Genomic DNA, 15,693 nt, shown 5'->3' on the forward strand with positions numbered 1-15,693 from the left:
ATAAAGAACGGGTTGTCCCTTCAAGAGGTGGTTTGTCTAAGACCTCAAGGTAGAAAGCTATGTAAAAATGGGAGACAAATTAACTAAATGTGGTCACAAGCAAACCCGTCTGAGTCTTGACAAATACTTCAGAAGTCTTCAAGTTAGTGTCCTCCCAACTCCGCTCCCCGGTGATCCCCTGAGGTTTATCAGATTTAAGAGAAAACAATTCTTCGTCTCAATTCATGAATTGTTTGTTCTCGGTATTATTTCCTACGAATTTGCTTTAATATTATGTAAGAAGATAATACATCCATCGCTATATACATTACACATGGAATATATCTTATTAATTATATTCTGAGAATCAGACAATAAACTAAGAGGTTCTTCTCAGAACAACACAACTCAAAGAGAGATATCATTTACATTATGTTACCACAAATCTTACATTTATTGAAGACAATAACTTGGAATATAACTGAGTAATTATATTCTGAGTATAAGACAATAACCAACTGGTTCTTCTCAGAACAACACAACTCACAGAGAGACATCATTAACATGGTGTTACCGCCAATCTCCCATTCATTAAAGACAATAAGTTTAAATATAACTGAGTAATTCTATTCTTAATAACCAACTGGTTCTTCTCAGAACAACACAACTCACTGAGAGATATCATTCACATGGTGTCACTGCCAATCGCCCATCCATTATAGACAATAACTTGGAATATAACTGAGTAATTCTATTCTTAATAACCAACTGGTTCTTCTCAGAACAACACAACTCACTGAGAGATATCATTCACATGGTGTCACTGCCAATCGCCCATTCATGAAAGAAAATAACTTGGAATATAACTGAGTAATTCTATTATGAGTTTAAGACAATAACAAAGAGGATTTTCTTAGAACCACACAACTCACAGAGAGATATCATTCACATGGTATTCATGGGCGTCGCCAGGATTTTTTCTAGAGGGGGGCAAACATTTTTTTTGCCAAAAAATGCCTGTATTTCTCAACACATTCTCGATTTATCAGTTTTAGAGGGGGCAGGGACATTTTGCACCCCCCCAACCCATTAAATTTACACCAATATGTCTTCGCGCCTCTTTTTCTTTTTTTCCCTCTTTTTTTTCTTCTTCTTCTTCTTTTTTTATTTATTTTGGTTTTCCGGGGGGGGGGGGGCAAGTGCCCCCCTTGCCCCCCTCGCGACGCCCATGATGGTATTACCGCCAATCCCCCATTCATTGAAGACGATAACTTTGAGTGTAACTGAGTAATTGTATTCTGAGTATAAGACAATAACCAAGAGGTTCTTCTCAGAATAACACAACTCAAAGAGAGACATCATTCACATGGTATTACCGCCAATCCCCCATTCATTAAAGACAATAACTTGGGATATCACTGAGTAATTCTATTATGAGTTTAAGACTATAACCAAGAGGTTCTTCTCAGAACCGCACAACTCACAGCGAGATATCATTCACATGGTGTTACCGCAAATCTCCCATTCATTGAAGATAATAACTTGGAATATCTGAGTAAATACTATTCTGAGTTTTAGACAATAAACCAAGAGGTTCATGTCAGAACAACACAACTAAACGAGAGACATCATTAACATGGTGTTACCGCCAATCTCCCATTCATTAAAGACAATAACTTGGAAAATAACTGAGTAATTCTATTCTTAATAACCAACTGGTTCTTCTCATAACAACACAACTCACAGAGAGATATCATTCACATGGTGTTACCGCCAATCTCCCATTCATTAAAGACAATAACTTTGAGTATAACTGAGTAATTGTATTCTGAGTATAAGACAATAACCAAGAGGTTCTTCTCAGAACCACACAACTCACAGAGAGATATCATTCACATGGTATTACCGCCAATCTCCCATTCATTGAAGACAATAACTTGGAATATAACTGAGTAATTCTATTCTGAGTATAAGACAATAACCAAAAGGTTCTTCTCAGAACCACACAACACACAGAGAGATATCATTCACATGGTGTTACCGCAAATCTCCCATTCATTGCAGACAATAACTTGGAATATTGCTGAGTAATTCTATTTTGAGTTTAAGACAATAACAAAGAGGTTCCGAGAGAATCAAAATTGGGACTTTGCTTGTTTATCGTAAAAAAGTTTATGATGTTGGATTTTCGTTGGATCGAAATGTTTAAACCCAGACATCAAATTGGAATGTTAAGTATGGCGATTCATCTTACAAGTACAATTAGACTCACAGTTTCGCATAAAATCATTTGTATGGGTACATCTTACATTATTTTTTCTATACCGAATTTTATAACTACATAACAATTTATTCCAAATACTAGAATAATGTTACATTACACATAATGTACTCATTAATACGCTCAATTTCTAGGGTTACGACAACAAGGGGCGATGATTGGCTGAGCTGGCACGTGAGCGATCATTACATTCATCTAGTTATCGTCAAACTCAGGCTTGATGGTGAAATTCTCGCAGACAGTCGGTGACAAGTAATCCTGTAATAAATCAAGGTTAAAGTACTAAAATGGATCACTGTAGACACCAGGATATAATCATTCAAATTAATCATTCAAAAATGTTACGTTGCAAGTAAAACAATTTGAAAAGATATATTACAGAATCTTTTTGACAAATCTGTAGAGTATCGAGTACTAAAAGAGATTGATTCGAAACTGAGGTCAACAAAGAAACATTTGAGTAATGATTTTCGGCACACTGCGTTTTAACCCTATAAGAGGGCCGGGTTATTTTGACCATCTCTCAGCCGGGGGGGGGGGGGGAGGATCCCCTAAGATCTCGGCCATCGAGTGACGACAAATTTTGAAACTCGGTACATGCATAGAGCAACTCATCATAAACATACCCAAGAAATTGTATGACTATAGATCAAAGGGTTTTTGAAATTATGGCTAATCAATTATTCATATGTACGAATGGTAATTCTGCATGTGTACACAACAAATATGGGAAAATTCAGTTTTCACGGCGCGTAGTCCCGGAAAAGTTTTCGCTGCACGGCAACCCGTGGTTCGATTTTTATATTTTTAGTTTCAAAAGATGCGCAAGGCTCGAGGCTAAAAACAGCTCGGGTCGCGGAAAATTGTTTTGAAGGCTATCGCGGAAAAAGTCGAAGGGGGGGGGGTGGATTCCGCCCCCGGCGCCCCCGGCCCTTTTACTATAGGGTTACTGTGAACGATGCGCACATTTGGCATTAGGTTCCCATTTATACGTACATTTGCATCCGGATTGCAGGTCATTTCCTCCAGAATTTCGACCAGTTTGCTGAAACTGGGTCGGTCGCTAGGTTGCTGCTGCCAGCACTTCAACATCACATCGTAACTTTAAAACATATCGAGGAAAAAAATGATATCACACTATTAATCTAAGACGTTGCAAATGACCAAGTCAAACAGATAATAAGAAATGAGCCATATAAAAGATGGCAGCAACAGACAAGCTTGTGAAATATTTACGAACATTTTATTGTAATTAAAGTCAAAATCAGTTTCAATACGGATAAAGAAGAGTAGTATGTTGTCCCTTACATTTCATCGGCGCAGTTGTCCGGCTTGGGCATGCGGTATCCATCCAGCAGTCTTTCGACCAGTGACATGCTCTCAATACCAGCGTACGGAGTGGATCCTAAAATGATTAATTCGGTGTCGGAAATCAATACATTATTACCTGCAAATAATCTTTATCTTTTTAATAAGTAAAGGTTTTGGGCTAACACTTGCTCAATACAGAAGCAGACGTGCTTTAAATTATAGCTACTTATATTCCATTATTCTATATTTTCAAGTTTAGAAAATAAACGGCGATGCAAGCAAACTGTGTTCTGCTAAATATTGTTTTGCTATGAAATGTAGACTTCAGATAGTTTATGCTCTTAAACATAAAAATTAAGAATAGGGAATACCAAGGCAAGATACGAAATGAAGAACTCACCGTACGTAACGATCTCCCACAGTAAGATGCCAAAGGACCACCTGGATGGTAGGAATGCACATAATGCAGAGAAAACCAGAAAAGGCAGAAAACAATTCTTCTTTAAAATAATCAAGTCTAAGTCTCGGCGTAGGTCATGAATTAGGTGTATGTATAATACTCACAGTGTAACCCATGCTGTTTAATTAAGACAGTTTTCTGTTTTCTTTTTTTTACTGCCAATGGTCAATTTTAACTTACACATCGCTTTTTGACTGGTAGACACGACGCCTCAAAGATTCGATGGCCAACCAGCGAATGGGAAACCTGGTCTAATGAACAAAGTAAAAAAACTGACAGTTTGAAGGTTTTCTGCATCTACAATGTCTTATACATCTTTAAGTTCAATTTTTTTTTCAAACGGTCTATTGTTTGGAGGTCCAAAATAATGGGTCAATCAAAAAAAAAACACCACACATTCTGGGTTTTTTACCGAAGATTTCTGGACATGGATGTCTTCTCCTCTGGAAAGGCCAAAGTCAGACACTTTGGCGGTCAGATCTTCAGAGAGAAGGATGTTCCGTGCTGCCAAGTCACAGTGGATTATCTAAACAAACAAAAATATGCAAAATGTATTTATCAATGCAAACTTTAACAGCAACTTTATTAGAAACCAACAATTGCGTCGATAACTTCACATTTGCAGGTGTCGGAGAACTCCATGATAATTTTGAAAAATTACACATCCAAGATTTACCGGGCATTTCTTGCAGTGCATTAATCTTTAACAAATACATCATTAATACAGTTTCTGACTTGCCCCCGTGTTGGACAGATGTTCCATTCCTTTGGCCACATCCAGACCAAACTTGAGCAGCATGGAGGAAGTCAGCGGCGACACATCATCTTGAGAGCCAGCTGCCCCTTGCTGCTTAGGCCGAGTACTCCTCAGATAATCACGGAGGTTGCCATTAGGTAGAAACTCAAGCGCCACGTACAGAATCGCTTTCAAACAAAATCTTAGACTTTTGTACACATGAATACAGTTTTAACCTTGAAAATAAAAGCTTAAATTAACTCTAGAATAATTTGGAACTTTTAAGTTTGATGGCACAACTGTCTACAAAAATTGTAAGACTAATTTCTGAAACAGATTTAGGTAGGTTGAATGAATACCTTCGTGCATGCATGCACCCAGTAGACCAACGACATTAGGATGGGGCTCTATGCCTGCCATTGTCCGTAACTCCTTTATGAAGTCTTCCCATGCAGATTCGCAAGCATTTCCTATAAATTCACAAATACAATTATTAGATCCACAGCCTTTTCAATCAATTTTAATAGGAATCAATTATCTTTCGTGTCAGTGAATGTTTTTGATTAATTATTCTTTTCTTTTCAATAGTTAAAAGGTAAGATAGTTTGCGCAACTTCGGTGATTAGAAATAGTTTGGCCATTAAATGTGCAAATAATACAAAGAATTCACGTGTGTCTCAATTTTTGATATGAAGAAAAAGTGGAAAGTTTTTTATTGATTCAACATTTCAGACTGCCTTACCTTTCATTGTTTTGATGGCTGCTTTGGTGACTTTCCCTTTAATCTTCACGCCTCCTGCCCGTACCTCGCCAAAGTTACCCTTACCAAGAATCTCATCATCGATGATCAAATTTCCCCGTTTGATTTCCAGTTTAGCCGCCCAGCTTGGAAGAATCCCAATATTCTCGTAGACAATGGGGTCGGTGTTGTCCTCATTAAGTGACTCAATTTTCTTGAGTTTAGGTTCGGGGTTTTCGGTGAGAATCTTATCAATTATAGATAAAACATAAAGAAAAGCAAAGCTTATAACGCTGGAAAAAACTCCAAACCACCTCTCAGTGTTAACACGAATAAAGCACATATCCTAGACCTGTAAAGTCTCCTTCAATATAATGGAGATTCCAGGGTTACATAGTGGGATCAGCATAATATTGAAGGACAGTTTATCCGTACAATGTAGTTTCCTAACCGTTATTGTATTAGATAATAATGCTTACGACTTACCAGTTCATCTGTAGCACTTTGCTGCGAGCGAGCTGCACTACATTTTTTCCACAAGATGAATGCAACAACGCCAATCAAAATGAGGGTAGACAAACCCACCCCAAGAGCTATAGCAGCAATGTTCGGTCCAGGACTTGATTCTTGCACTAAAAAAAGAATACAATAAGTTTCAAAGTTGCCCATCGTACACAAGGAATTACTATTAACGGCAGCATTCAAACCTTACCTGTGACTGTAAGTGGGTCCGAAAATTCCACATTGGCCTCCTGTAAACGAAACAAAAAGGTAGTTGCTGAGAGTTATGAGTTTGATCGAAACATTTTTTTTTGCAATAGTTTAAATGATATGTAATTTTAAAACAACAAACACAGCTAGTCTCTAGGCTAATACATCCCATTTATTCCTCAACCTGAAAAACGTCAGTGTGAAAGGAAGTCTTGGTAAATGTTTGTATTTTTGAAGACGACCTAAATGAACTAATGAATGCTTCATGTTTCATTTTGAGGGAGGAAGGTGTAATTTTGAACACAATATATTTATCTTAATGTTACAAAAATAAAATCTGCAATTAGAAACACGTGTGCCTACCGATTCGTTCCCCTTACTGACAGACCCAACACGAATGTTGTACACAGCACCCGTCTGCAGCGGAGCGTTAAAGTATCCACCGTACATTTTGGTGTCCCCCACTACAAATTTGTCGGGCACGCCCCCTTTGGGGAGTTCCGCTGCTATGTAGTCATTTGGGGAATCCTCGAAATGGCTTGGAATAAGAACATCTCTCCTGGTCACTGATGAAGACCTGGTCTTCTTGACATGAACAACGTACGATCTGCAGTAAACAAAAAAGGGATGACAGAATCAATTTGTTATATATTTTATACAATAGCTCAAAATGGGTCTAGTATTTATTACTTGCAAATATACCTGTTATTATACAAATAACGAATGTTTGTGAGTGCGATGGTAAGAATAATTTCATGAGGTGACAGATTGAATGTTCTATTCCACGAGGCGAAGCCGAGTGGAATAGAACATTCAATCTGTCACCGAATGAAATTATTCTTTCCATCGCACGAACGTAAAACATTCGTTATTTGTTTTATACAACACCTGAATAATTTCTCGTCATTTGATTGGTAATTTATAAACTACAATTTATTTCGATTTTAAAGATGTTGAACTACCCCTTCACGAAAATGTTTGAACCCAATGCTGTAGCGCTGGCTCTTTGGAACAATACACGCTACGCTGAACGCGCCCACCAGCATGCATTTTGCACGCAAATACCGCGTCATGGAACAAGCGCAAAGTGAAACGGTATAACGCATGGGTATAACGCATGGTCGCACCGTGCATTATACCGAATAATAATTTGTCACGTGATCTACAATTCACCAATAAGATGACGGGGATTTATTCAGGTGTTGTATAAATATTGATAGCACATGAAAAAACAAATATGCAAACTTCAATACAGTTTTTTTAAGCAAAGGGAACACTGTACTACTACACGTATTATACTAATGTATACATGCATTAATTAATGTTAACAACGACGATTTCTTCCGACATTGCACAACATTTGCCTCGGTTGGAAGTTTGGTTACAATTCCATGGATGATTAGTATCAGTTCCTTTTCGCATGAATAAGTGTTACATAACGTGTATATTTTATTAACAGATTGATTCCATTAACACTCGATGAATTCAAACAAACTGAATGCAGTCCTGTATGGTACTCACTCAATGAAGTCATCACTAGATACTGCGGTAGTTACACCAATAGTGACGGTAGTATCTGTGGCGTCTCCTTGGTATGAAATCGGTTGAGGCGGTGCGGGAAGATCTAATGTTCAAGTAGCATGATCTTAATTAGAAAATTGTTGAAATGTTGCGGGACAGTTTCAACTGTCATATTAAAAAAAAAAACACGCACGTAGAAAATCTTCAGCAGCGATTGAGAGTTTTTGTCCCAATGGCATGAGGTTGAAACTGTTTAGAGTAGTTTTTGTTCTTTCAATGTTAGGATGAAGTAACATTTGTATGCTGACGTGACATCGAAGCATATACAATGAAATACAAATGTATTATATTTCCTTACCTGACGGTGGTTTGGTATATGCTTCCAAAACTGTAGCACTTCCTATGAACAACTGATTCTCCGCTGCCACTCTGAACTCATACTTTGTACCAGGCTCCAGATTTTCTTTCACAAATGGCGGACTCTCCACTTCATTCCTTTCGCATTCGTCAGGTGCAGTGAAACCAGGTTGATGAGGTTTGTCTGTCGCTCGGTATTCAACCTGTGATGTTGAAATGTAGAATTTTGACGAAAACCAATCAAGCTTATATGTGACCCGCTCTGCAAAAATGAGTCTGATGTCGCATAATTTGAATTCAAGCTTTGGCATTTTGAAATGGAAACAGTGAAAATGTGATCTAAATTTTGATCTCGTTTTGCTTTTATTTTATTTTGGTTGTTTGATAGTTTTAGTTTAAATGTCTTACAAAGAAATCTAAATATTGTACAAAAAAGAAGGTTTGGTTGTGCTTTTCTTGATTAGTTACAGTATATTTGTAAATTTGCAACATGTCTACATTTAGATTTGTATTCAATATATATCAAAAGTAATGGTCAGGGGGTTTAGTGTTGCTCTAGTATCCTAAGCAAAATAATATCTAAAGGTTAAATAGGCGATAAAAGTGATTATATTAGGATGTAAGGGAAAAAATAGTCTGAATCAAGCGAATATGATTTTGTGTGTTCTCGGACCAGCTGTACTAGGCTTGCCTATAGCGTTGTTTCTCTTTTCTATTAAAGAGAAGTAAGACGTACTATGTATCTTTGTATTTGCCCATTCGGATTGAGCGGCGGCTCCCAGTCCAAGGCGATTGTGGAATCAGTTCTGTCTGTCCAATGAAGATACTGGATGGGTCCAGGTTCTGAAAACAAAACGTTAAACATCGTTAAAGCTGTAGCTGCTAAATTCAATTAGAATCTTTTAACCAAAAGAAATTTGCCCGAGGCTGTTTCAGAATACCACACTGGTGCTTTTACCAACTGAGCAATCACTTGCGTGTGTATAGCTGCCAATTTGTCGATTAGGACGCCTATGAATTTCTTTAGAGCTATATTGTTCAGATAATCGGATTCTGTAAGTATGTGAAAGCCTGTTGAGGATACGGGCTGACTTCGTTCTGTATCCAACTACATGTACATCAAATCTACCAAAGTACAGAATGATCGACATGGGCCAATAATACCTCGTATTCTGGTTACTGCAGTCACTTCCTCACTCCAGGGCCCTTCACCAACCGACGTCTCAGCTTGCACCTGTTAAAAAAAACCACAAAAAACGGAAACAAATATCAAACCCTCAAATCCTTTTTCCATTCTCCAGAGGAACCGACAAGAAACGAATTGATACAATTTAAGCAACGTAAAGAAATACATTTGTAGTCCACAAAATCCTTCGAGTCGTGTCGGGTTGGTTGGAATGTTTCCTACTGTTTATGCAAGGATCAGATTATGAAAATGCATGTATAACCAAGCAAGAGTGTTGAACAGACCTGAATGTTGTATGTCACATTCGTTTCAAGGCCATTTATCTCATGCATCAACAGCACCACGTCGTTGATAGGCGTTGGGTTTCCTGACTGTCCATTCCTCCAGTACCTAACGTTGTAATTGGTGACGATTCCTTGTGGCGGGTCGGGCTCTGACCATTGCAGAGTGATGGATACGTCATCAACGTTCTGAATGACGATATTTAGAGGAACTGTGGGCTCTGCTCAATATATAAAGAGTAAACATTTAGGTTAGTGCACATATGGAATATTTTTATGGCAAGCTTTAATTTAATATTCACATAATCCACTAAAATGTAAACGACACTATATTTTTAATGAGTGTCAGGTATTTTATCAACAATATCTTTACGTTCGAAACCTTTTCACTCAGCGAAAAAAAATAAGTCACGTTACTCTAGTTAGCGGAAAACACACCAGACGTTTAAAAATGTAAATGGAGCATTTGGTTCATTTGGTTCACTCTGTACCTGATTCAAGTGTTCTTCCTACCACACCATCACTGTATGGTCCAGCTCCAGCACTGGTGTGTGCCACGACTTGAAAACTGTACTCGTTGAAAGGTGCCAAACTCCCAATAGTCACCAACTCATCAGAAGTTACAGACTGTGCAACTTGTGTGTTTGATTTGGTATCAAACAACTGGTATGAGTAGCCTGTGATGATGCCACCTCGGCTTCCACACGCTGGCTGACTCCAGGAGAAAGTCAGGCTGCGTTTCGCCGTTGAAGTGACGGTCACTTCCTGTGGTGGTGCAGACGGTTCTTAAGACAAAGTCATACAAGAAATGAATCAGTACGTTGATCCATATTGGCATGGTCATGGTACTTACCTCAGTATTGAAAGTTTGCCTCACAGACTGGAGTCTTACCTTTAGTACTAGTTGTCACATTTGTTTGTGTTATTGGACCGTAGCTTCCGTTCACATAAGCTGTGACTCGTAACTCGTACCTCGAGTTGGCGAACAGACCGGATATCATTGCAGAAGTGGTTCCTGAACACATGCAGTGCTGGGTGAAGTTTAGCGGGTTGATGGGTAGGCAACCCTCTTTGTTTGTCAGTGCATATTGGACGGAGTAGTTGGCACAGTAGAGCTCACGCCAGCTGAGTGTGATACTGGCAGAATCGTAAGAAGTCACCACCACAGGGGAAACTGCTCAATATGAAAAAAAAAAAGACATTCCATGAGGAGAGAATGACTCTCCATGCTTATGTTGGAGTTGCAAGCCGACAATTTTTTCTCTCTTAATCTTAGCAATTCAAAATCTGATCCATTTCCCCCCGCTTCTAACAATTTAAAATTGTATCACTTTAGAATAAGGGAACTGAACAATTTTTTTTTTTAGTAAAGGAATAACGTCTTCACAGATTTCACATCATTTGTGGCACAATAACAACTTTTTGAGGGGCAGGCACGTTCCCTGACCCAAGACAGCGGGTAGTCAACCCCAAAGTGGATATTTTCATTTCACTGTGTGCCCCGTAATGTGTTAATGCGAGAGGTATGCCAATCCTATTAACGGATGTTTAGTGCACACTAAGGTCGTCGCACTAATAGCTTTTTTACACCATAAGTTACTGTAATAGCTGTAACATTATCATGGATGAGAGGAAAGATATGCTTCAGTCTACTTACCACTTTGTGTGAGTGTGGTTCCGGATGTCGACGCTTCAGGTCCTTCCGTATCATTGTACTGAGGGCGAATGTAAACCATATAGGTTGAACCAGATATCAAACCAGTGATGACATGACTGGTAGTTTGACCATCGAGTGGGCCTGGAAGTGGTACCCGCTGTGGAGATTCAATCTCTTCACATTGGCCCCTGTTCGTCAATGCATACTCCAGCATGTAGCCAGAGACACATGCATCTGGTTGCCAGGAAACTTGTAGTTGATTAGGATCGTCTGAAATCACTTTTAGTCCCAAAACGCCATTGTCAGCTGCAATTAAAAAGAGGGTGTAACAATTACAGGAATTAGTTAAAATGTTTTCACAAACGTCATGTTAATGTTAAAGTTAAAGCACTTTTACTGATGAAGTTATATTGTGGATCTTTTTTATTTGGTGTTAGAGGTGGCCCCTTCTTTCCTTTCTACTCTTTTTTATTTTCATTTAATTGCTAAACTCAATTAGAATCTTTTAACCAAAAGAATTTCGCCCGAGGCTGTTTCAGAATACCACACTGGTGCTTTTACCAACTGAGCAATCACTTGGCTCTGTACAGCTCAGTGCCAATTTGTCGATTAGGATGCCTCTGAATTCTTTAGAGCTATTGTTTAGTTTATCGGATCCTTTATGTATGTGAAAGTCTGTTGAGGATACGGGCTGACTTCGTTCTGTATCCAACTACATGTACATCAAATCTACCAAAGTACAGAATGATCGACATGAGCCAATAATACCTCGTATTCTGGTTACTGCAGTCACTTCCTCACTCCAGGGCCCTTCACCAACCGACGTCTCAGCTTGCACCTGTAAAAAAACCCACAAAAACGGAAACAAATATCAAACCCTCAAATCCTTTTTCCATTCTCCAGAGGAATCGACAAGAAACGAATTGATACAATTTAAGCAACGTAAAGAAATACATTTGTAGTCCACAAAATCTTTCGAGTTGTGTCGGGTTGGTTGGAATGTTTCCTACTGTTTATGCAAGGATCTTAATACAATCAGATTATAAAAATGCATGTTAAACCAAGCAAGAGTGTCGAACAGACCTGAATGTTGTATGTCACATTCGTTTCAAGGCCATTTATCTCATGCATCAACAGCACCACGTCGTTGATAGGCGTTGGGTTTCCTGACTGTCCACTCCTCCAGTACCTAATGTTGTAATGGATGATGATTCCTTGTGGAGGGTCGGGTTCTGACCACTTTAAAGTGATCGAAACTTCATCAACGTTTTGAATGACAACATGTAGAGGAACTGTGGGCTCTGCTCGATATATAAAAGAGTCAAAATTTAGAATAGAGCACATATACGGCATTCTTACAATGCAAGATAGTAAATTTAATATTCATATACTCCATTTAACATGTAAATGACTCGTATATATTTTCTAATTGACAGCAGATATTTCATCATATTTGTCATACCTTTAAACTCAGCCAACGAAAACCAAGTCACGTGATAGTCATAAGGAAAAACCACTACGTGTTTCAAAACGGAGCAATTTTGCTTGAACTTAGTACCTGCTTCAAGTGTTCTTGCTACCACATCGTCACTGTATGGTCCAGCTCCAGCACTGGTGTGTGCCACGACTTGAAAACTGTACTCGTTGAAAGGTGTCAAACTCCCAATAGTCACCGACTCATCTGAAGTTACAGACTGTGCAACTGGTGTGTTTGATTTGGTATCAAACAACTGGTATGAGTAGCCTGTGATGATGCCACCTCGGCTTCCACACGCTGGTTGACTCCAGGAGAAAGTCAGGCTACGTTTCGCCGTTGAAGCGACGGTCACTTGCTGTGGTGGTGCAGACGGTTCTTAAGACAAAGTCATACAAGAAATGAATCAGTACGTTGATCCATATTGGCATGGTCATGGTACTAACCTCAGTATTGGAAGTTTGCCTCACAGACTGGAGTCTTACCTTTAGTACTAGTTGTCACATTTGTTTGTGTTATTGGACCGTAGCTTCCGTCCACATAAGCTGTGACTCGTAACTCGTACATCGAGTTGGCGAACAGACCGGATATCATTGCAGAAGTGGTTCCAGAACACATGCAGTGCTGGGTGAAGTTTAGCGGGTTGATGGGTAGGCAACCCTCTTTGTTTTGCAGTGCATATTGGACGGAGTAGTTGGCGCAGTAGAGCTCACGCCAGCTGAGTGTGATACTGGCAGAGTCGTAAGAAGTCACCACCACAGGGGAAACTGCTCAATATGAAAAAAGACACTGATTCCATGAGAAAAGGATGACTCGCCGATATTTTTTTCTCTCTTAATCTTAGCAATTCAAAATCTGATCCATTTCCCCCCTCTTTTAACAATTTAAAATCTTATCACTTTAGAATAAGTGAACTGAACGAATTTTTTTTTAGTAAAGGAATATCGTCTTCACAGATTTCACATCATTTGTGGCACAATAACAACTTTTTGAGGGGCAGGCACGTTCCCTGACCCAAGACAGCGGGTAGTCAACCCCAAAGTGGATGTTTTCATTTCACTGTGTGCCCCGTATTGTGTTAATGCGAGAGGTATGCCAATCCTATTAACGGATGTTTGGTGCACACTATAAGTTCGTCGCACTAATAGCTTTTTTACACCATAAGTTACTGTAATAGCTGTAACATTATCATGGATGTGAGGAAAGATATGCTTCAGTCTACTTACCACTTTGTGTGAGTGTGGTTCCGGATGTCGACGCTTCAGGTCCTTGCGTATCATTGTACTGAGGGCGAATGTAAACCATATAGGTTGAACTAGATATCAAACCAGTGATGACATGACTGGTAGTTTGACCATCGAGTGGACCTGGAAGTGGTACCCGCTGTGGAGATTCAATCTCTTCACATTGGCCTCTGTTTTCCAATGCATACTCCAGTATGTAGCCAGAGACACATGCATCTGGTTGCCAGGAAACTTGTAGTTGATTAGGATCGTCTGAAATCACTTTTAGTCCCAAAACGCCACGGTCAGCTGCAATTAAAAAGAGGGTGTAACTATTACAGGAATTAGTTAAAATGTTTTCACAAACGTCATGTTAATGTTAAAGTTGAAGCACTCTTACTGATGAAGTTATATTGTGGATCTTTTTTTATTTGGTGTTAGAGGTGGCCCCTTCTTTCCTTTCCACTCTTTTTTGTTTTCATTTAATTGTTAGCTGTTTTATTCATCAATTTCCTCGAGAGGGTGCCTTGTCATAATCATCTGCGCAACCTTCTTTTAATCTAGTCTGAGTATCACCCGGATCCACGGAGGAGTCTCCTGTATAACGTCTAATATGTCTAGACATGCAGATATATGGAAGCCGCAAGCCAGCCAATCGGAGTCGACTTTATTAAATCATGACGTCATTTCATTCCCAAATCAGGACTAATTGGTTTGATTCATCAATTCGAATGCAGTGTTTTGTGATACAACAACAGCCGGGCGCATTATCGCGTAACATGATACAGAGCGCGTGACACAGTTTTTGTATCATTTATCTATGACGCGCAACGGGTGAATGACCGAATTGAAGACCCGATATAAAAAGCGCCCGCTAATTGGTCAAAATCTTGAGGTCAAGCTTAGAGGCGGTTGTCTTGCCTAATTACCCAGCAAATGTGCTCACATATCATTATATTACATAGACTACTTCTAATCGTGCGTACTTCAAATTTGAGATGCTTATGTTGTTTTGTTCATAACTTTCCCATCCACGTATTTCCGATTGACATCTGTTCAGATTACAGATAAGTGGTAAGAGTTTCTGTTAATGAAAAAAGTTTCAATGAACTTACTGGAATACTGGCAGTTACTACCAAAATATGGTGGTATGCAACCTGAAAATAAGAATAAAATGCTATAAAATTAGGGACGTTTGTTTTATAAGGATGAAACGTATCTATACACATTTATAATAAGTTACAATCCTATTGAATTTGAAATTGCAATATGGTGTCCTTAAAAGTTAAGTTAAATATCGATTAACTAAATTTATAAAATGTTACTTTCGCTTCTCATTGTCAAAGTACACACTTCCTTCGACAAGCTTTATTGCAATACAAATCTACGTGCTCTTACTTCCAGTACATTCTCCCGTATCCTTCTCGCAGGAATCTCCAGATGGACAGTGACATGTCTGCTTACAGTCGGCTCCATACTTCCCTTCAGTACATTCTAGCGAAAACAAAAAACGTAGTGGAATAGAAGTTGGCAACATGGTAACACTTTTTTAACCAGTGCGTACCCTATCAATAATGCTCAACAGCGAATATTTGGCAAGAACATCGCCGATTTCGAAAAATACCAACTCAAGGAAACAGCAAAATTAGGGCAATATAATGAGTTAATTTGTTGGTTACTTCATATCCCTGGTATATAGATACCAACGAGCATTCTTCCAGACAAGAAATAACTGTCAAGATTTTGCTCATTCCTTACCTTGCATGCAGTCTAGTCC

The 15,693-nt window shown here is 38.9% G+C and overlaps 1 protein-coding gene across 1 annotated transcript; it reads right to left on the minus strand.

Moving 5' to 3' along the window:
* Nucleotides 1-1,876: 1,876 nt before the first annotated feature.
* On the minus strand, nucleotides 1,877-13,998 carry LOC119736721 (phosphatidylinositol phosphatase PTPRQ-like). Its single transcript, XM_038210734.1, has 25 exons — nucleotides 13,920-13,998; nucleotides 13,179-13,460; nucleotides 12,778-13,071; nucleotides 12,303-12,520; nucleotides 11,988-12,057; nucleotides 11,220-11,525; nucleotides 10,455-10,736; nucleotides 10,054-10,347; nucleotides 9,566-9,783; nucleotides 9,260-9,329; nucleotides 8,832-8,938; nucleotides 8,097-8,298; nucleotides 7,739-7,841; nucleotides 6,581-6,824; nucleotides 6,219-6,258; nucleotides 5,993-6,138; nucleotides 5,510-5,753; nucleotides 5,127-5,237; nucleotides 4,771-4,955; nucleotides 4,444-4,557; nucleotides 4,212-4,282; nucleotides 3,972-4,012; nucleotides 3,569-3,665; nucleotides 3,257-3,362; nucleotides 1,877-2,518 (listed from the first exon to the last, which is right to left on the minus strand). The coding sequence occupies exons 1-25, from the start codon at nucleotides 13,996-13,998 to the stop codon at nucleotides 2,456-2,458; spliced, it is 3,987 nt and encodes a 1,328-aa protein (XP_038066662.1). The 3' UTR covers nucleotides 1,877-2,455.
* Between the last annotated feature and the right edge of the window lie 1,695 nt (nucleotides 13,999-15,693).

This window comes from Patiria miniata, unplaced genomic scaffold (genome assembly GCF_015706575.1).
Source record: "Patiria miniata isolate m_02_andy unplaced genomic scaffold, ASM1570657v1 HiC_scaffold_3, whole genome shotgun sequence".
In the NCBI taxonomy this organism is placed as follows: domain Eukaryota; kingdom Metazoa; phylum Echinodermata; class Asteroidea; order Valvatida; family Asterinidae; genus Patiria; species Patiria miniata.